General features: G+C 39.4%; 1 protein-coding gene across 3 annotated transcripts in view; it reads left to right on the forward strand.

Annotated features, from left to right (window-relative positions):
* LOC144319578 (cytochrome P450 3A12-like) overlaps nucleotides 1-21,383 on the forward strand; it is a 79,512-nt gene that overhangs the window by 39,891 nt on the left and 18,238 nt on the right. For 2 of the 3 annotated variants that reach the window (XM_077907887.1, XM_077907888.1), the window contains 6 exons: nucleotides 38-362; nucleotides 3,959-4,052; nucleotides 5,969-6,021; nucleotides 8,159-8,258; nucleotides 15,239-15,352; nucleotides 15,607-15,695. In XM_077907887.1, the coding sequence (XP_077764013.1) occupies nucleotides 292-362; nucleotides 3,959-4,052; nucleotides 5,969-6,021; nucleotides 8,159-8,258; nucleotides 15,239-15,352; nucleotides 15,607-15,695 (521 nt within the window). In that variant the 5' untranslated portion in view covers nucleotides 38-291. Of the gene's footprint in view, nucleotides 1-37; nucleotides 363-3,958; nucleotides 4,053-5,968; nucleotides 6,022-8,158; nucleotides 8,259-8,441; nucleotides 8,596-15,238; nucleotides 15,353-15,606; nucleotides 15,696-21,383 lie in introns of those variants that run through there. The other variant, XM_077907889.1, reaches the window with a different exon arrangement.

Raw genomic sequence — 21,383 nt, forward strand, 5'->3', positions numbered from 1 at the left:
TACTAATAACACTGAGTTGTTTATTAATTTCCCACAGAGCGTGAACTCAAAGAAGATCAAATTGAAAGTGTCTACCTTGCTTTGCCAACACTCATGGGTGGAGTACCTGGAGGTGGAGCAAGAGTGGCCTTTCTACTGGTTGTAGCTCCAGCTCCTCCCCCTTTTCAGTATATACATTCTAGCCTCACTGAATCATTGCTGTGGGAAGGGAAGCTCTGCACATATAGGCCAGTGAAGACTAGCACACACTGCTGAACAAAAGTAAAGAGAATACGCAGAAGAAAAGTGGCCATGGACCTAATCCCAAGCTTTTCCATGGAAACCTGGCTTCTCCTGGCTACCAGCCTGGTGCTCCTCTATCTGTGAGTAACTGTTCAGGCTCATTGCCTCTGGAACCTTGACTTGGGTTACTAATCAGCATCTACCTTGTTTCCCTTGTCCATTTTGAGGATCAAAAGAGTTAACAAAGGGTAAATAGCTCAAGTGTTGAGTACTTCAAACATGCTAGGAACACATAAGAGGTTATTACTGATCTCACCAGATCTACTAAAGGAGTACCCCCATACCACAACTATAATTTCTGTAGGTAGGAGGTAGAGTGACATTACTTCCTCTTAGAGATGATCTTCCTATTGACCACCATTTGGGATCTAGACTAATCAATCTGAATTCAGGAAAAGCAGAAAAGTCAACAGGCCCTGGTGGTCTGGCATCCTCACCCCCTTCCCAAGCTATGGGGATTCATTCTGGAAGTAGAGGGAGTGCCTTGGGTCTTTGTCTCATTCTCTTTACCTTCTGGTCTGTGTCTGCTGCAGTACACATGTAGAAGGATTGGGCTTGTGTCACTCAGGTGGTTCCTGCTCCCCTCCCTCCACCACCAGGCATCATGTACCTAAAGCACCTCGTGCAACCCGACTTCCAGGGTCTAGGAGATGCCTCACATTTCACTTCAGAATAGGCTCTTCCCTCTTTTCTGTGACCCTCTCCTGTCCATCTCCCCACTCTGTAATATGCAGAATCTTTACCTCTAAATGACCATCTTTACAGCTGAGGAGACTTGGCAGATTTCTTAAAATGTTATTCATTTCACCTTTTCCTTCCAGTCTCTGGGAGGGTTAACATCAGTATAGAGATTTCTTTACCCCCAATATGAAATCTGCCAGCTGTCACAAAGACAGAGCCCTGAAAGCCAATTTGGATTTTAAATATGTTTTTGCCTTTATATTACAGTACTGGAGGAGGAATCTGAACATCTAGCATAGGAATTCCTTTCAGTGGTGGGATTACTAGCATCATGGAGCAGGTTGGGAAAGACTTGAGTTTCACAGTGTGGGTAGGAATGGACCATCCATGTCATGTTTCACTTATGTTTCAATTTCACTTTCTTTAACAGTAGGAAATCATGAGGACATGAACATAGAACATGGAAACCTCATTTTCATTTTCTGAGAGAAAAGTTAGGATTCCCAGGTGTTTATGGCAACACATTTTTTTGTGTGATGACGTTTAAGATTAATTCATGTGGTTTAATTTCATTCTACTTAATAATAGATTTTTTCTGAGATAAGACTTTCCAGCATGTTCTTTCTGAAGGATACAAGAGGGCTATTGGTTCAGCCTTTACTACAAAGGTGTGTAAATAACCTACATCTTCTAGAGTGATGTTGAGGATATGAAATTAGTGTACACACACATAGTTCTGTGATATAGGTCATATATATTTTTAAATCCATTGACTGGGAGGTTATTTTAACCTCTCAGCACAGGGGAGTAGTGAGACTGAGCCAGTACTGTTGTGAGAGGCATCCAGGTAGGACTGGGGATGGAGCGGGAGAATATTCTTTCCTCAGAGCAGATCTCCCAGAGATTCTTTTTTGATCCTGGTTCCACAGGTGGTCATCAATGGATCGCAGGGTTAGCATCTCATCTGCTTGCAGCCAGTTGTCAGGGTTACCATGTAAGTCATAAGTCACAGTGTGTGTGGTCTGTCTGGCAGTGGGGCTGTCACTGGATACTGTCATCACCAGGTAAACAACACTGTAGACTTAGAAGGCACTGGTGTAGCCAAGATTCAGTAGCTGTAGACAGTGCCCTCTGCATGCAATGCAACGTAAAGGCAATAAAAATGAATGGCTTTATTTTAACCCCTTCATGTGTACCAAAAGCAATATTAATCTACCAAGAAGAGGGAAGCTGGAAAGAATCAGAAAAATTTTCCTGGCCTATCCTCCATGACATATGGAGCCATGTGAGTCTAGGCACTAGACAAGATCTTTCCTTGGGACCAGTGTTGCTGATACTTTCACTCACTTGTTTGGCCTCACCTGGGAGTTCATGGAGCATAGTGAATGTTCAGAAATAGGACTTGATTTGTTGTGGTGGTGATGGCAAAGAGGGGATGGAGGTGGGACTGAAGCTACCCTGGATACTGGTAATTGGTGCTCCTGTGTCCAACTGTTCTGGAGGAAGGATCCAAACACCCATCTAGGTCTTGCTAGGGGCCTCTTCTGGTCCCTCAATACACATCCATTTATGCAATTTGGGGTTTTATTTAATTATGTAAGATTTACTAGATTTGTACAGATTATTTTGAACCTATACTATCTTTCTTAAAGGCTAGCCTCCAGAGATGAGGAGACAAGGTCTTCATTCCAGTCTATGGAACGTTTTATCATTACTCATTTTATGTTGCATAACATGTATTCTGCTATCAATTAGAGGTATCTGGACTTTGGAAGGCCCAATATCGGTAGCTGAAAGCACCTGTAGGGCATGTAGCCATTTCTGCCCAGCATCCTTTCCCATCTTACTTTCCTTATTTGCCTCTAAGGGGTTAGCCTTATAGGTCTATCAGGTTCATGGGTAAAATGGTTTCTGGCAGCCCCTTCCCTCAGCCTCTTTTCTTCCTCTATGCTGTCATTTTTTAGCAACACCTAAGTGGAAGGTTTGCAAGAATCCAGAACTCCCAGTTGTGGGATTCCACACATGACACATGAAAGATGATTGTAGGCAAACCTACCATAGGGAGCACCATCTGTAATGGGTTTCCGAAATAGTTGATGCACAGAGCAAATAAACTAACTGCTTTGTGAGCAACCATCTTGAGAAGAGAATTAGTGTACCAGGCAGTGTGCTGTGTGTATCACAGGTTGAAGGACCAGAAACAATAAGGGGAAGAATGGTCAGGAAATTGTTTCCTTACTGATTCTTTTATATGGAATCATATAGAGCACCTATGGGTCAATCCCCCTTCTCTACAGCTTAAGAGAAGCAGAGTGTCTGACAACAGAGTTGGGTGGAGTTGAAAGCTTCTCACTCTGTATGAGGCCACTGGAGCCCTAGACATAGTTTTCATTGTATAGCAATGAGAATACTGTGGTTGCTCAAGGCCTCCCTATGAAGATAAATTTAAGAAGGACCAGATCCCACACAGCAACAGGTTCTACAAGGAAGGGAAAATGCAAAAGTCTCTGAGTAAGCTGTATGAACATTTTCACCATAGAATGTCAGTAACCCTCAGCTATTGAGTGGATGCAATTAAGTAAAATCTCTTCATCAGAGGAGAGAAAATTTTTCCTCTTCTCACCCAGAATGAGAATCTCCAAAATCATGGAAGAGTTATTTACTAAATAATTATGAGTGAATTTCCCTCAAGAAATCAGCATGAACTTTTCAGAAGTCCTCAAGTGTGGAAACATCTATCAAATCTTCACTTTAGCATTGCATCTGTGAAGTTTCCAGCTGTTCTTAGCTCTAATCATCATCATACTGTTTGTGTGTCTCACAGTGGAGGTCAGAAAGCAGATGATGAGTGAATGTAATTATTGCTGTTGGAATTGCAGTTATTATTTCTTGCCTACGTGTTACCTCCCTTCTTACCTGTCCACTTCTGCGGCAGTGACTGAGCAGTCCCAGTGCTTATTCCACCTGTGACCTGGCTTTATCTTTCATTTTATAGGTATGGGACCTACACACATGGGGTTTTTAAGAAGCTAGGAATTCCTGGACCAACACCTCTGCCTTTTGTGGGAACTGCTCTGGGCTACCGTAAGGTAAGTATTGTCTAAGCTCCCTCTTTTGCTTCTAACAGTTGTAAATCCTAGCTTAGTTTCATGATAAAAATGCTCCTTCTCAGGAGGAAGTGTTTAGATTTCAGACTTCCCAGAAATGATGTCAAAAGTTCTATCCGACACATGGCCAGATCTACCCCAGGCCATGCTTTTAGCTGTCTGCTATTAGGAGCCTCAGGTTTTCCCTCGGTATACAGCCCAGCTCTTTGGTTGATTCAGCACAGGACTTGATGTTGTAGCTTGTGAGCTTTGTGAAGAGGCTTTTGTTTCTGGCAGGTGCAGATTCCCAGGAAGGCATCATCGTATTTGTAGTAGAAGAGCATCAAGGGAGTCCATGCTAGTAGTCCATTAAGCTGTGTATGCTAGAGTCACACTTTTCTATTCATTGTACAAGCTCTGGGTAGCCTTTTCATTTTCTGGGATAGCTCTGGAACTTTAGTTTATTGGGAAGACCAAGATTCACCTTTGGGGAATTTGCACATAGTTGAATTCTCTCAAGAATTGCCAAACCTCTGCAGTTATTTCCAAGCCCTAACTCTCCTTTTGCTAATGGTGACATCTCTTGGGATTTGAGAGGTTGAACCAGAGGTCTCTGCTTTACTTCTCTATCTTCATTGTAGACACCTTCTGGATGAGTTAAACCGGGAAGGAGTTCTGGTGAGGGGTAATGGTGCTTGCCTTGACTTCAGAGTTTAACCTTTGAATGAATTGTGTGTATGTATGTTGTTTTTCATACAAAGGTAGAACCGCTTATACAAAGTCACTAGAAAAAAAATGCTTTGACAAATTTATTAAGAAATTAATATACTGAATGGAGTGTGCTAGTGGATCCACAGATTGATGTTGGTGGAGATGTTATGGCTAATCCAGCTCTGATTTCTTGTCCAAGGCCCAGCCCCTGGATAGAAGGTTAAGAGCTTACATCTAGAAGGCCAGCAGGCAGTCTCACCTGAAGGCTGTTCTTTGCTGTGAAGTTCCTTTCCCAGATCTGGGACTTTTTTCTCAGATACCACTTATCTCCTGCTGAGACCCTCAGTGGCCAATTATCATCTAAGACAGTCTTGGACTTTTCCCTCTGAAAAAGCAATAATTTCTTTTCCATTTTTCCTGTATCAACTCCTTAGTACATGCTTCCCTAGTCCTACATTTCTGGAACCTTGTTTTGCATGGTTAAAACATCAAAATCACAGTTGAAACTTAGTGACATGAAGTTGTTTTTTTTTTTAAATGACAGAAGTGAAAACTCAGATTAAATTTTGTTTTGTTTTTTAGATTAAGTGTTTTAATTGGCTCTGTTCTTTATGCAGAGTGGTGGCACTATCCCCTCTTTTTTTTTTTTTTTTGAGGTGGATGACTAGAAGGGTAGTCCACCTTGTCATTCACTCATTCATCTCTCATTTATTCACTCAACAAAGGTGTTAGACTTATGTAAAACTGCTAGATTAAAAGAGGTCACTGGTGTCTTAATATCCTAAATCCTCTGAAATCTCGTAGGGCTTATGAGATCAATGAACAGGGTGGTAACTGGGTGTTCAGAGTATGCAGGCCATGCTTATTTTCCTTAGCTACAGTTTTCCCACATGGCCCTGAGGTAATATTTCAGAAGGTTTTGAGATTTCAAGAAAAAACATGCACAAGCCAAATATATCAGATAGACATGGGTTACACAGTCCTCAGAGACAGGGTAAGATGTCCAGTATCTACAATACTAGGAGAGAACTCAAGAGGGACTTGAAATTCTCTGTTCTAGTATCTCTTCTGTTTTCTCTCCCTTTCTTTTTTTCCTATAAGGTAAGGGGTAGTAAGCCACATTTCATGAGATCTAAGTCATTTTGGTCCCTGTTATACATAGGGCTCATTATGTTTAGATGAGTAATATGTTTTGTTTCTTCTTGCAGGGTTTTTCTGTTTTTGATGAGAACTGTTTTAGGAAGTATGGAAGAATGTGGGGGTGAGTATTCTGGAACTTTCTATTGGATAGGCTTGTTGTGATGAGGCCCCTGTGGTATGGACAGTCTCAGTTGAGAGCCCCTTGGGATGAAGCCTAATGTAGTAAAGCTTCTGGAGTCTCTCCTGCCTGGAATCCTAAGTGTCACCAGATGTACAGGTCTAAGTATAAATCGAGCCTGGAGTGGTATAGTGTGGTGTGGGGCTGCTAACAGCCAGTGTGGTCTCTCCCTACATTTCTTTATCTTCTCTGGTCAAGTCCTCATAAACTGCAGGGTTCTGCTGTGTTGGTGTGACCCATAAGCAACATGATGGAATAGAAAGAAGACAGATCTCTGGATCACCCTGGTTCAGCTCACTGCCCCTTCCTATATTCAGTACTTATCAGCTCAGAATGGAGCCAGCCTTACATTCTGGGCCCAGTTCTGTCCTTAGCAAATGGTTCTCATGCATAGCTATAGAGAAGAACCACCTGGAAGAGCTTGTTAAAAATGCAGATTCTTGAGCCTCATCCCCCAGCAACACCAAATCTGAAGGATGTGGGGTGGGGGCCAAGAATCTGAATTTAACTGGTAGTGGAAGTAATATTAGGGTTGTGTGAGATCCTGAATATAAAGGGTAACACAAAATCATTGTCTCTTGTCCACCCAGGTGTTTTTGAACAAACATGATGGGACAAGGGGAATCATCCAAGAATTATGATCAGGCTGCTAGGAAAGTTGACCTAAGCACCACTTCAGTAACTTCTATCACTGCTTCAACACTAAATGTACCTGAATCCCACTGAAATCTCTGAGTTTTAGAATTACTTTTGGAGATGGGTAGCATTTAGTATAGTGTCCTTATCTGTTTTTATTTATTTTTTTAATATTTTATTTATTTACTCATGAGAGACATATAGAGAGGCAAAGACATAGGCATATAGTGTCCTTATCTGTTTTTATTTATTTTTTAAATATTTTATTTATTTACTCATGAGAGACATATAGAGAGGCAAAGTCATAGGCTCCCTCACAGGGAGCCCGATGTGGGACTTGATCCTGGACCCCAGGATCATGCCCTTAGCCAAAGGCAGACGCTCAACTGTTGAGCCACCCAGGCATCCCTCCTCATCCGTTTTTAGATGTGATCACAAAACCATTTGAGATTCCTCTGTGACATTAAAGAAAGAATAGGGGAATTGTGGGAAATCTTTCATTTTGTTCTTAATAGAAAATGCAGATGATTTATAATGGAAAACAAAATGCCAGAGTAAACCTCATGCTGGTGACAGATTCTTATTAACAGGTCATACTGACACTCAGGAGGTCACACTAGAATTGAATGGATCACATATAAAGAGTCAGCTTTATATGACAATGTGCAAAATTGGACTTGCTCTGTTGCTATATGATGTCACCTACATGAAGCCCAAAGAACTCACACTTGGGACCCACGTATAAGAATAAATATAAGTAATGAAAAGGAAATGTATCTAAAATGAATTGTGCATATTCCCTTGTATTTCTTTATTCTCTTTGTTTTTTGTTTTACATTTTTCTAACAATGCTGTCAAGGACCTCTCAAGTTTTAAAATTTATATTTCCTTTCAAATGTAACTAGGAAGCATATTTTAGAAAATAAAGCAAGGATATAATTCATAATATTGCCATCGCTTTTTGAGCATTCCAAGTCTTTTCATTTGTAGACACATCTTCCATATGTGTGATTAGTGTGTGCACAATTTTCATCTAATATTCTATCACATGCCTTTCATGTGTTTGATATATCTTTAACATTATAATTTTTAGTGACTGGGTAGGTGGATTCTCCTTCTTTTTTTTTCTGTTCCTAGATGATTTACATGCCTTCAGTTATTTACCAACCTAACTTCCTCTTTAATAATATTTGATAAATTATTTGAAATGCTGACATAATTCTAAAATATTTGAGATATTTTAAACATAGAAAAAACCGTGGAGAATGGTCCAGGAACTATCCACGTACGCATGTATACTCAATAAATGTTCTAATGTTATTTCTAACCCTAATCTCAGAGAATGGATTAGGTACCATGAGGATAAAAGTCTGGACTGCTAGGCATGGCTGCAGCTGCAAAAACTAACATGTTACGTATAATCACATCTGTTTTCCCAACACAGGTTTTATGATGGGCGACAGCCTGTGCTGGCTATCACAGATCCGGACATGATCAAAACAGTGCTAGTGAAAGAATGTTATTCTGTCTTCACAAACCGGCGGGTAGGCATGGGTTTATTTTATTTTATTTTATTATTTTATTTTATTAAAGATTTTATTTATTTATTCGTGAGAGATACAGAGAGAGAAGCAGAGACAAAGGCAGAGGGAGAAGCAGGCTCCATCCCGGGAGCCCGACGCGGGACTCGATCCTGGGACTCCAGGATCACATCCTGGGCCGAAGGCAGGCACTAAACCGCTGAGCCACCCAGAGATCCCCTATTTTAAATTTACATAGTTATTTATAAAACTTTTATTTTATTTTGAAATAAGAATAGATTCACAGGAAGTTGTCACAGGAGGTCCCATGTCATGTAACCTTCAAGCTGTTTCCTCTAAGGTAAGATCCTGCATAACAAGGTCCAAGCCAAAATTGACATTGGTTCTAGCCACAGAGCTTACTCAGTTGTCAATAGTTTTATATGTACTCACTTGTATGTGTGTGTGTGTGTGTGTGTTGCTCTCTGAACATTTATATTACATGTAGATTTGTGTATTCACCACCCCAAGGATGTTACAGGGCTGTTCCACTACTAGAAGTCTCCTTCTTACTACTTTTTTTATAGGTATGGTGTGTAACTAGTCATTTTGTTGTCTCAGGGTCTTCAGCAGAGCAAACATTTTTTATTTTGGTAAGGCCAGTTTATCTTCTTTTCCTTTTATGGATTGTGACTTTGGCACCAAGTTTGAAAAATCTTCACTTAGCCCTGAGTCTGAAGGAAGTTCTCCAAATATTTATTTTATATTTTACATATAAGTATATAGTTTTATATTTTACATGTAAGTCTGTGATTTATTTTGTATTAGTTTTTAGTGTTACTTGTGAGGTGTGGAGTTTATTTATTTATTTTTATTTATTTTTATTTTTATTTTTTTAAATTTTTTATTGGTGTTCAATTTACTAACATACAGAATAACACCCAGTGCCCGTCACCCATTCACTCCCACCCCCCGCCCTCCTCCCCTTCTACCACCCCTAGTTCGTTTCCCAGAGTTAGCAGTCTTTACGTTCTGTCTCCCTTTCTGATATTTCCCACACATTTCTTCTCCCTTCCCTTATATTCCCTTTCACTATTATTTATATTCCCCAAATGAATGAGAACATATGTTTGTCCTTCTCCGACTGACTTACTTCACTCAGCATAATACCCTCCAGTTCCATCCACGTTGAAGCAAATGGTGGGTATTTGTCATTTCTAATAGCTGAGTAATATTCCATTGTGTACATAAACCACATCTTCTTTATTCATTCATCTTTCGTTGGACACCGAGGCTCCTTCGGTGTGGAGTTTAGTTCAAAGATCTTTTTGTTCTACGGATGTCTAATTGGTTCAGCACCATTTGTGAAAAGGCTGTACTTCCTCCATTGAATTGCTGTTGTACCAGTGTCAAAATTTACCTGGACCTATGTGTATGTGTCTATTTCTCATTTTCTGTTCATTGATCTCTGTATCTATCCCTCCCCCGGGTCCTGGCTCTCTTGATTACTGTAGCCATATAGTGAGTCTCAACATCATGAACAGTGATTTCTCTCATTTTATTTTTGTTGGAATTGTTTTAGGTATTCTAGCTTCTTTGCCTTTCGATACAAATTTAGAATTAGCTTATCTATGTTTACATAATATTTGCCAGGATTTTGTAAAACATGACTTAAAGGTATTGATCAATTTGTGGAAAATCTATATATTTACTAAATCATATCTTTCAATGCATGGATGCAATGTGAGCTTATTTAGGTTTTCTTTGATTCTTTTCACCAACACTTGGTTCTCAGCATAGGAAAACCATATGTTTTATGTTTTGTTAAATATACATTTAAAGTATTTCACCTTTTTTGTGATTATAATTCTTACTGTGTTTTTAGTGTGTTTTAATATATTCTTGTTATTATATAGAAACAGGGTTGATTTTTCTGTTGATCTTGTTTCCTAAAACCTAGCTTAGCTTATTTAAGATGCAGAGGTGTTCTTTTTTATATTCCTCAAGATTTTCTACATTGACAATTATGTCACCTGAAATAGGGACACTCCTATTTTTATCTTTCCAATCTGTATGTCTTTATTTCTTTGTTTTGTCTTACTGCACTAGCTAAAATTTCTAGTATGATGGTAAGACTGGTGAGAGTGAACATTTTGCCTTGTTCCTGATGTTAGGGGTAAACATTCAGCTTTTCACCACTTAACTATTTTATATATATATATATTTACAATGAAAACTGTATATATTTAAGTGTGATGTTTTGATTTATATATACACTGTGAAGTGATTATGACCAATGAATTAACATATCTATCACCACCCAGAGTTACTCTATGTGCGTGTGTGTGGTAAGAATGCGTAAGATCTACTTTTAAAGTAAATTTCAAGTATACAGTACAGTATTAATAATTATAATCACCATGCAGTATATTCAGGCTCCAGAACTTATCCATCTCATTACCAAAAGTTTGTATGATGTGATTTCTATCTGCCATTTTCCCCAACCTCTGATAACTACCATTCTACCCTCTACTACTGAGCTTGACTTCATTTTTCTAGATTCCACTTGTAAGTGAGATCGTGCAAATCCTGTCCTGTGTCTGGTTTAGTGCTCCTACCCTGTTGTCCATGCTGTCCAGGCTCATCCATGCTTGGAAATGACAAGATTTCCTTCCTTTTTAAGATTGAGTAATATTTCATTTTCTGTATCTATTCATCTTTTCCTTTACATTTTAAAGTAATTATTGATAATGATTTATTATTGTCATTTTGTTAGTCCAGCTGTTTAATTGATCAATTTTTCTTCCTTCCCATCTTCCATTGTAATTTCATGTTGTTTTTTCCCACAACTGTGGGAAAAATGCTTTGATTTTTTTCACTTTATCTTTTCTGTGCCTACTCTAGGTTTTGTTTTGGAGTTATCAGGAAGCTTACATAAAATATCCTCTAGATATAGCAGTCTGTTTTAAGCTGATCAGAACTTAAATTTGTTTAAATCCTCCTCACCGATTTTATGTTTTTGGTATCACAGTTTACACATTTTTATAACATGTATCTAACATATTATTTTAGCTGTAGTTCCTTTTTTATTTATTTTAATTTAAAAAATTTTTTTAATTGGAGTTCAATTTGCCAACATATAGCATAACACCCAGTGCTCATCCCGCTGAGTGCCCCCCTCAGTGCCCATCACCCAGTCACCCCAACTCCCCACTCACCTCCCCTTCCACTACCCCTTGTTCATTTCCCAGAGTTAGGTGTCTGTCATGTTTTGTCACCCTCACTGATATTTTCACTCATTTTCTCTCTTTTTATTCCCTTTCATTAAGTTTTATGTTCCCCAAATGAATGAGACCATATAATGTTTGTCCTTTTCTGATTGACTTATTTCACTGTAGTTCCTTTTTTAAAAAATTGTCTTTCAGCTTTCTCTTGAGTTACAGGTAATTTGCATATTATCACTACAATTTCACTGTGTTGTGAATTATGTATTTATATTTATCAGTTACATTTATGCTTTCATGTGATTTTATGTTACTAGTAAGTATTTTTTTTTTTTTTTGCCAACTTGAAGACTCCCTTTGGTATTTCTTATAAGGCAGGCTTAGTGGTAATGAATTCTGTCTACTTTTGCTTGTCTGGAAATGTCTTTATCTCTCTCTCTTTTCTGAAAGCCTTGTTTTTCTGGGTAAGGTATTCTTAGTTGGTATTTTTTTTTTTCAGCACTTTGAAGAAATCACTCCCTCTATTTTGCTTTTCAAGATTTCTGCTGAGGAATCCACTGATAGTCCCATGGCGTTCCTTTGTATTTGATGAGCTCCTTTTCTCTTGCTGCTTTCAAGATTTTTTGGGGGGTTCAATTTTTGACATTGTTACTATAATGTCTCATGGAGAAGTGTTTTTCAGATTCAATCTTACTGGGGACTTCAAGCTTATTTCCCAAGATTTCCATACATTTCCCTAGGTTTGGGAAGTTTTCAGCCGTTGTTCCTTTAAATAAGTATTCTACCCACTTCTCTCTTTCCTAGGACTCCCATAACATGAATATTGTTTCACTTGATGGTCCTATAAGGGATGGTCCTGTAGGCTTTCCCCCCGCAGTTTGTTCGTTCTTTCATTCTTTCATTCTTTCTTTTCTTCTCCACTCTGACTGAATTATTTGAAATAATCCCTAGGACATGGTTGGTTCAGACAGTTGGGGGCCACAATATTGGCAACTGCATGATCCTTAGCAGCAAGTGAAGTAGAGGGTTCTTTGTGCCTGTGGTGTCTGTTGGGGTCTTCAACAGCACCACCAGATCCAGTGCCATAGGACTGGGGAAAGAGAATAGTGGCAAGAGTTGGTGCTCTACACACACTTGTCTGTAGGGGCTGAAAGCAGTCTTATGCCCAGAACAGAGCTAATGCCAGTGGTAGGGCCTATGCCAACTATGGGCACACAAGTAGATTTGAATGCCTGAGCTGTCTGTGTGTACTCACGTGGCTTCAGGGCTAGCCTGTAGTGCATACACAGCAGCAGGCACTCATGACTAGAGTTCAGACTGGCATGGGTGTGGGTGTTACAACTTCAGGGGTTAGCTGTAGTCTCAGTGGCAGTGCAGTGTAGTGACAGGAGTCAGGCATGACTTCAGGTACCTGAAAGGTACTGGGGCTGGGATGGTGTTTTATATGTATGCCCAGTTACAGAGGCCAAGAGTGGTTGGTGGTATAGATTCTAGGGCTCAGGATTTTGGGGGTGGTGCTGGCTGAGGCAACTCAAGTGAATGCAGATGGGACACAGCAGACTCAGGCATCTGGATCTGCAAATGAGAAAACCTGTGAAACTAATTGCAGCAAAATCTTAGAGGGTGCACAGTGCTGTGCTGGCTGTAGATTCCCCAGGAGCTAAGGCTGCTAGGGTCCTCTGAGAGTGGTACATGGAACTGTGTTTACTCCTGCCACTTCGCTGATACTGGTAGTCCTGCCCTTCTTTGTTCCTAGCTATGTCTAGATGTGTCAGCTATGCCAGTCCCTGGAAGGTTTGAAACCAAACAGTTGCTAGTGCCATGCCCTGAAGGACTGGGGCTAATGGTCGCTTATCCTTCTGCTCATTACCCAAGAAGGGGAATTGTGGCAGATCAGGGAGTATCCTGTTGTGCTGAGCAGTGCTGGCCTGGGTCATGGGGTGATGCAAGCAAAATGACTTTATTTCCCTTACCTTGTTTTTGTATGGTTATTCTCAGGAGTTTTAGTCTACTGTGTTGTTGAAGTTTCTTACTTCAACTTGACTCCTAAGCTCTTAGACTTATTTTTGTTATGGATAGCCATCTAATTGTTGCTCCTTTGTGGGACGACAGAGGCTGATGTGTCCTATTTCATCATCTTAGTGATATAACATCAATTTTTCATCACTGAGGTGATGTTGGCTTTAGAGTTTTTAGATGTTTGTTATTAAGTTGTGGAAGTTTTCCTGTCTTCCTGGTTTGTGAGATTTTTATCATGAAATGGTGTTGGGGATATCCATTTTATTTTTATTTTGTTTTAATTAAAATTTTTAAAATTAAAATTTAATTAATTAACATATACCGTATTATTAGTTTCAGAGGTAGAATTCAGTAATCTATCAGTTGCATACTATACCCAGTGCTCATTACTTCAGGTGCCCTCCTTAATGCCTATTACCCAGTTACCCCATCCCCCCCACTTCCCCACCAGCAACCGTCCCTCCTTAATGCCTATTAAGGCACAGGTGCCCTCCTTAATGCCTATTACCCAGTTACCCCATCCCCCCCACTTCCCCACCAGCAACCGTCAGTTTGTTCCCTATAGTTAAGATTGTCTTGTGTCTTGTTTGCCTCCCTCTCTGTTTTCCTGTTATTTTATTTTTCCTTCCCTTCACCTATGTTCATCTGCTTTTTTTTCTTAAATTCCATATATGAGTGAAATTATATGGTATTTGTCTTTCTCTACCTGACTTATTTTGCTTAGCATAATACCCTCTAGTTCCATCCACAGTGTTGCAAATGGCAAGATTTCCTTCTTTGTGGTGGCTAAATAATATTTAATTATATATGTATAATTAATCTTCTTTATCCATTCATCTGTCAATCGATATCGGGGTTCTTTTCATATTTTGGCAATTGTGAACACTGCTGCTATAAACATTGGGTGCATAGTGCAATGGCTGGGTTGAGGGTAGCTCTATTTTTAACTTTTAGAGGAACCTCCATACTGTTTTCCAGAGTGACTGCATCAGTTTGCATTTCCATCAACAGTGTAAGAGGCTACCCTTTCTCTGCATCCTCGCCAACACATGTTATTTCCTGAGTTGTTAATTTTACCATGGAGATATCCACTTTAAACAAAATATAATTTAGAAAGATGGAAGAAACATTCAAGCTGGTTGACTTGATAGGCAAGTCCCAAGCTGAGAAATAGAATTATCTAACTCTTTTTCTTTATGTTCCTTTGGAGAAAGTATAGGGGGAAAGATTTCCATGTAACTACATCATTTCTTCACAATAGCAAATGGATTCCTAATCTTTTTATTGTTAACTACTTTTCTTTTTAAATCACCTTATCAAGACATCTGTTTGAGATGCTCATGATATGGATATGTGTAAAGGCAGAACTGGTCTGAGGCAACATACATTTGACAGGGCTATCTGGCTATCTTCCACCAATCCAATTCTACTCTGCAGTTTAGAAGAATATACAAGCTGTTAATCCTGTGTATCCTCCTGGAGGAGTAGTTTGCTGCCAAATTTTCCATACCACATTTACACTGAAAAGTAGATGGAATATAAATGCTAGAAAGCACTCATGTGGCTGGATAACTCCTTCAGCCTTACAGGAAGCTAAGCATTTGGGATAAATATTGATTAAGCACCTACCATAGAGCCTGCTACTAAGTCAGTAATCACTAAATATTTGTTGAACAATTTCTGCATGTTTAACAAATTTTCCACAACGTTTGAGGCCTTCAAAACTTATGTAGGGCAAAATGTGTTTTGCTTTGACTCCAGTCTTTTGGTCCAGTGGGATTTATGAAAAGTGCCATCTCTCTGTCTGAGGATGAAGAATGGAAGAGAATACGAACATTGCTGTCCCCAACCTTCACCAGTGGAAAGCTCAAGGAGGTAAGAAAAGAAGAGGTTCAATTAGAAAGTTAAGGAATACATCTGGGGACAGGTAGGAAATAAGATTGTAGTCTATTTCTAAGGACTAGTCTGCTGATTTTGGGCTTCCTAGAAATGGTCTTTTCATGTCCTGGAAGAAACATGATAAAATTTGTTATTAAATGTCCTTTCCTGCTGTATGTTTGTGAAAGCCATGTCATTCTGGGACTTGATTCTTGGATTTAACTTCAGATGGTGTTGTATTTTGTGTGTAGATGTTCCCCATCATTGGCCAGTATGGAGATGTGTTGGTGAGGAACCTGAGGAAGGAGGCAGAGAAAGGCAAATCCATCAACTTGAAAGAGTAAGTAGGAGTGCAGCTTCTAGGATTCCAACTCTGTCATGACACTTTCCAGCTGTTGAAAGCCCAATTCCCACTGTTGAGTTACTCCAATGAACAAGCTGAAGTAGACATGTGGTGTTACAACCCTAGTGGGCCAGCCAAGGAGAGGTAGCTTATCTAAAAAGGCAGAGCAGCTAGGAGAGAGAGGGTCTTCTTTTGTGTACATGAGGCAGGATTAATTTATCTGCTTTATTGTCACCTTGGATATCATGGAGGACAAAAATATGTGCTTGAAAAAAAAGGAAACATGATTGTACCAAATCTTTTAGTGTAGAGAGTATGGAATGGTGGTGGTGGGAGAACACTTGGTATATATTGCTGGGCACTGGGTGTGACAAGAAAGTGATCATGTGGAACTTGGAACAACTTAAACCCCTTCCTGATTTTGTTGCCGATATTAGCAAAATACTAAATATATATATTTTTTGCAAAATGCTAAATACTAACTCTTTTTTTTTTATTGGTGTTCAATTTACTAACATACAGAATAATACCCAGTGCCCGTCACCCATTCACTCCCACCCCCCGCCCTCCTCCCCTTCTACCACCCCTAGTTCGTTTCCCAGAGTTAGCAGTCTTTACGTTCTGTCTCCCTTTCTGATATTTCCCACACATTTCTTCTCCCTTCCCTTATTTTCCCTTTCACTATTATTTATATTCCCCAAATGAATGAGAACATATAATGTTTGTCCTTCTCCGACTGACTTACTTCACTCAGCATAATACCCTCCAGTTCCATCCACGTTGAAGCAAATGGTGGGTATTTGTCATTTCTAATAGCTGAGTAATATTCCATTGTATACATAAACCACATCTTCTTTATCCATTCATCTTTCGTTGGACACCGAGGCTCCTTCCACAGTTTGGCTATAGTGGCCATTGCTGCTAGAAACATCGGGGTGCAGGTGTCCCGGCGTTTCATTGCATTTGTATCTTTGGGGTAAATCCCCAACAGTGCAATTGCTGGGTCGTAGGGCAGGTATATTTTTAACTGTTTGAGGAACCTCCACACAGTTTTCCAGAGTGGCTGCACCAGTTCACATTCCCACCAACAGTGTAAGAGGGTTCCCTTTTCTCCGCATCCCCTCCAACATTTGTTGTTTCCTGCCTTGTTAATTTTCCCCATTCTCACTGGTGTGAGGTGGTATCTCATTGTAGTTTTGATTTGTATTTCCCTGATGGCAAGTGATGCAGAGCATTTTCTCATATGCATGTTGGCCATGTCTATGTCTTCCTCTGTGAGATTTCTGTTCATGTCTTTTGCCCATTTCATGATTGGATTGTTTGTTTCTTTGGTGTTGAGTTTAATAAGTTCTTTATAGATCTTGGAAACTAGCCCTTTATCTGATATGTCATTTGCAAATATCTTCTCCCATTCTGTAGGTTGTCTTTGAGTTTTGTTGACTGTATCCTTTGCTGTGCAAAAGCTTCTTATCTTGATGAAGTCCCAATAGTTCATTTTTGCTTTTGTTTCTTTTGCCTTTGTGGATGTATCTTGCAAGAAGTTACTATGGCCGAGTTCAAAAAGGGTGTTGCCTGTGTTCTTCTCTAGGATTTTGATGGAATCTTGTCTCACATTTAGATCTTTCATCCATTTTGAGTTTATCTTTGTGTATGGTGAAAGAGAGTGGTCTAGTTTCATTCTTCTGCATGTGGATGTCCAATTTTCCCAGCACCATTTATTGAAGAGACTGTCTTTCTTCCAATGGATAGTCTTTCCTCCTTTATCGAATATTAGTTGCCCATAAAGTTCAGGGTCCACTTCTGGATTCTCTATTCTGTTCCACTGATCTATGTGTCTGTTTTTGTGCCAGTACCACACTGTCTTGATGACCACAGCTTTGTAGTACAACCTGAAATCTGGCATTGTGATGCCCCCAGATATGGTTTTCTTTTTTAAAATTCCCCTGGCTATTCGGGGTCTTTTCTGATTCCACACAAATCTTAAAATAATTTGTTCTAACTCTCTGAAGAAAGTCCATGGTATTTTGATAGGGATTGCATTAAACGTGTATATTGCCCTGGGTAACATTGACATTTTCACAATATTAATTCTGCCAATCCATGAGCATGGAATATTTTTCCATCTCTTTGTGTCTTCCTCAATTTCTTTCAGAAGTGTTCTATAGTTTTGAGGGTATAGATCCTTTACATCTTTGGTGAGGTTTATTCCTAGGTATCTTATGCTTTTGGGTGCAATTGTAAATGGGATTGACTCCTTAATTTCTCTTTCTTCAGTCTCATTGTTAGTGTATAGAAATGCCACTGACTTCTGGGCATTGATTTTGTATCCTGCCACGCTACCGAATTGCTGTATGAGTTCTAGCAATCTTGGGGTGGAGACTTTTGGGTTTTCTATGTAGAGTATCATGTCATCGGCGAAGAGGGAGAGTTTGACTTCTTCTTTGCCAATTTGAATGCCTTTAATGTCTTTTTGTTTTCTGATTGCTGAGGCTAGGACTTCCAGTACTATGTTGAATAGCAGTGGTGAGAGTGGACATCCCTGTCTTGTTCCTGATCTTAGGGGAAAGGCTCCCAGTGCTTCCCCATTGAGAATGATATTTGCTGTGGGCTTTTCATAGATGGCTTTTAAGATGTCGAGGAATGTTCCCTCTATCCCTACACTCTGAAGAGTTTTAATCAGGAATGGATGCTGTATTTTGTCAAATGCTTTCTCTGCATCCAATGAGAGGATCATATGGTTCTTGGTTTTTCTCTTGCTGATATGATGAATCACATTGATTGTTTTACGGGTGTTGAACCAGCCTTGTGTCCCAGGGATAAATCCTACTTGGTCATGGTGAATAATTTTCTTAATGTACTGTTGGATCCTATTGGCCAGTATCTTGTTGAGAATTTTTGCATCCATGTTCATCAGGGATATTGGTCTGTAATTCTCCTTTTTGGCGGGGTCTTTGTCTGGCTTTGGAATTAAGGTGATGCTGGCTTCATAGAACGAATTTGGAAGTACTCCATCTCTTTCTATCTTTCCAAACAGCTTTAGGAGAATAGGTATGATTTCTTCTTTAAACGTTTGATAAAATTCTCCTGGGAAGCCATCTGGCCCTGGACTCTTGTGTCTTGGGAGGTTTTTGATGACTGCTTCAATTTCCTCCCTGGTTATTGGCCTGTTCAGGTTTTCTATTTCTTCCTGTTCCAGTTTTGGTAGTTTGTGGCTTTCCAGGAATGCGTCCATTTCTTCTAGATTGCCTAATTTATTGGCGTATAGCTGTTCATAATATGTTTTTAAAATCGTTTGTATTTCCTTGGTGTTGGTAGTGATCTCTCCTTTCTCATTCATGATTTTATTAATTTGAGTCTTCTCTCTCTTCTTTTTAATAAGGCTGGCTAATGGTTTATCTATCTTATTAATTCTTTCAAAGAACCAACTCCTGGTTCTGTTGATCTGTTCCACAGTTCTTCTGGTCTCGATTTCGTTGAGTTCTGCTCGAATCTTTATTAACTCCCTTCTTCTCTTGGGTGTAGGATCTATTTGCTGTTTTTTCTCTAGCTCCTTTATGTGTAAGGTTAGCTTTTGTATTTGAGTTCTTTCCAGTTTTTGAATGGATGCTTGTATTGCGATGTATTTCCCCCTCAGGACTGCTTTTGCTGCATCCCAAAGATTTTGAACGGTTGTATCTTCATTCTCATTAGTTTCCATGAATCTTTTTAATTCTTCCTTAATTTCCTGGTTGAGCCTTTTATCTTTTAGCAGGATGGTCCTTAACCTCCATGTGTTTGAGGTCCTTCCAAACTTCTTGTTGTGATTTAGTTCTAATTTCAAGGCATTATGGTCCGAGAATATGCAGGGGACAATCCCAATCTTTTGGTATCGGTTCAGACCCGATTTGTGACCCAATATGTGGTCTATTCTGGAGAAAGTTCCATGTGCGCTTGAGAAGAATGTGTATTCAGTTGAGTTTGGATGTAAAGTTCTGTAGATAACTGTGAAATCCATCTGGTCCAGTGTATCATTTAAAGCTCTCGTTTCTTTGGAGATGTTTTGCTTAGAAGACCTATCGAGTATAGAAAGAGCTAGATTGAAGTCACCAAGTATAAGTGTATTATTATCTAAGTATTTCTTCACTTTGGTTAATAATTGATTTATATATTTGGCAGCTCCCACATTCGGAGCATATATATTGAGGATTGTTAAGTCCTCTTGTTGAATAGATCCTTTAAGTATGATATAGTGTCCCTCTTCATCTCTCACTACAGTCTTTGGGGTAAATTTTAGTTTATCTGATATAAGGATGGCTACCCCTGCTTTCTTTTGAGGACCATTCGAATGGTAAATGGTTCTCCAACCTTTTATTTTCAGGTTGTAGGTGTCCTTCTGTCTAAAATGAGTCTCTTGTAGACAGCAAATAGATGGGTCCTGCTTTTTTATCCAGTCTGAAACCCTGCGCCTTTTGATGGGGTCATTAAGCCCGTTCACATTCAGAGTTACTATTGAGAGATATGAGTTTAGTGTCATCATGATATCTATTCAGTCTTTGTTTTTGTGGACTGTTCCACTGAACTTCTTCTTAAAGGGGAATTTTAAGAGGCCCCCTTAAAATTTCTTGCAGAGCTGGTTTGGAGGTCACATATTCTTTTAGTTGCTGCCTGTCTTGGAAGCTCTTTATCTCTCCCTCCATTTTGAATGAGAGCCTTGCTGGATAAAGTATTCTTGGTTGCATGTTCTTCTCATTTAGGACCCTGAATATATCCTGCCAGCCCTTTCTGGCCTGCCAGGTCTCTGTGGAGAGGTCTGCTGTTACCCTAATACTCCTCCCCATAAAAGTCAGGGATTTCTTGTCTCTTGCTGCTTTAAGGATCTTCTCCTTATCTTTGGAATTTGCAAGCTTCACAATTAAATGTCGAGGTGTTGAACGGTTTTTATTGATTTTAGGGGGGGATCTCTCTATTTCCTGGATCTGAATGCCTGTTTCCCTTCCCAGATTAGGAAAGTTTTCAGCTAGAATTTGTTCAAATACATATTCTGGCCCTCTGTCCCTTTCGGCGCCCTCGGGAACCCCAATTAAACGTAGGTTTTTCTTCCTCAGGCTGTCGTTTATTTCCCTTAATCTATCTTCATGGTCTTTTAATTGTTTGTCTCTTTTTTCCTCAGTTTCCCTCTTTGCTATCAACTTGTCTTCTAGGTCACTCACTCGTTCTTCCACCTCGTTAACCCTCGTCGTTAGGACTTCTAGTTTGGATTGCATCTCATTCAATTGATTTTTAATTTCTGCCTGATTAGCTCTAAATTCTGCAGTCATGAAGTCTCTTGAGTCCTTTATACTTTTTTCTAGAGCCACCAGTAGCTGTATAATAGTGCTTCTGAATTGGCTTTCTGACATTGAATTGTAATCCAGATTTTGTAACTCTGTGGGAGAGAGGACTGTTTCTGATTCTTTCTTTTGAGGTGAGGTTTTCCTTCTAGTCATTTTGCTCAGTGCAGAGTGGCCAAAAGCAAGTTGTATTGGGAAAAAGAGAAAAAGAGAGGAGAGAAAGAAGGAAAGAAAAGAGAAAGAGAAAAAAAAGGGAAGAAAAAAAACGAAAAAAGAAAAAAAAAAGAAGAAAAAGAGAAAGAAATAGAAAGGAGAAAAAAGAGGGGGTGGGGGAAGGAAACAAATCAAAAAGCAAAAAAAAAAAAAAAAAAAAAGA

This window comes from Canis aureus, chromosome 8, assembly GCF_053574225.1.
Source record: "Canis aureus isolate CA01 chromosome 8, VMU_Caureus_v.1.0, whole genome shotgun sequence".
In the NCBI taxonomy this organism is placed as follows: Eukaryota; Metazoa; Chordata; class Mammalia; order Carnivora; family Canidae; genus Canis; species Canis aureus.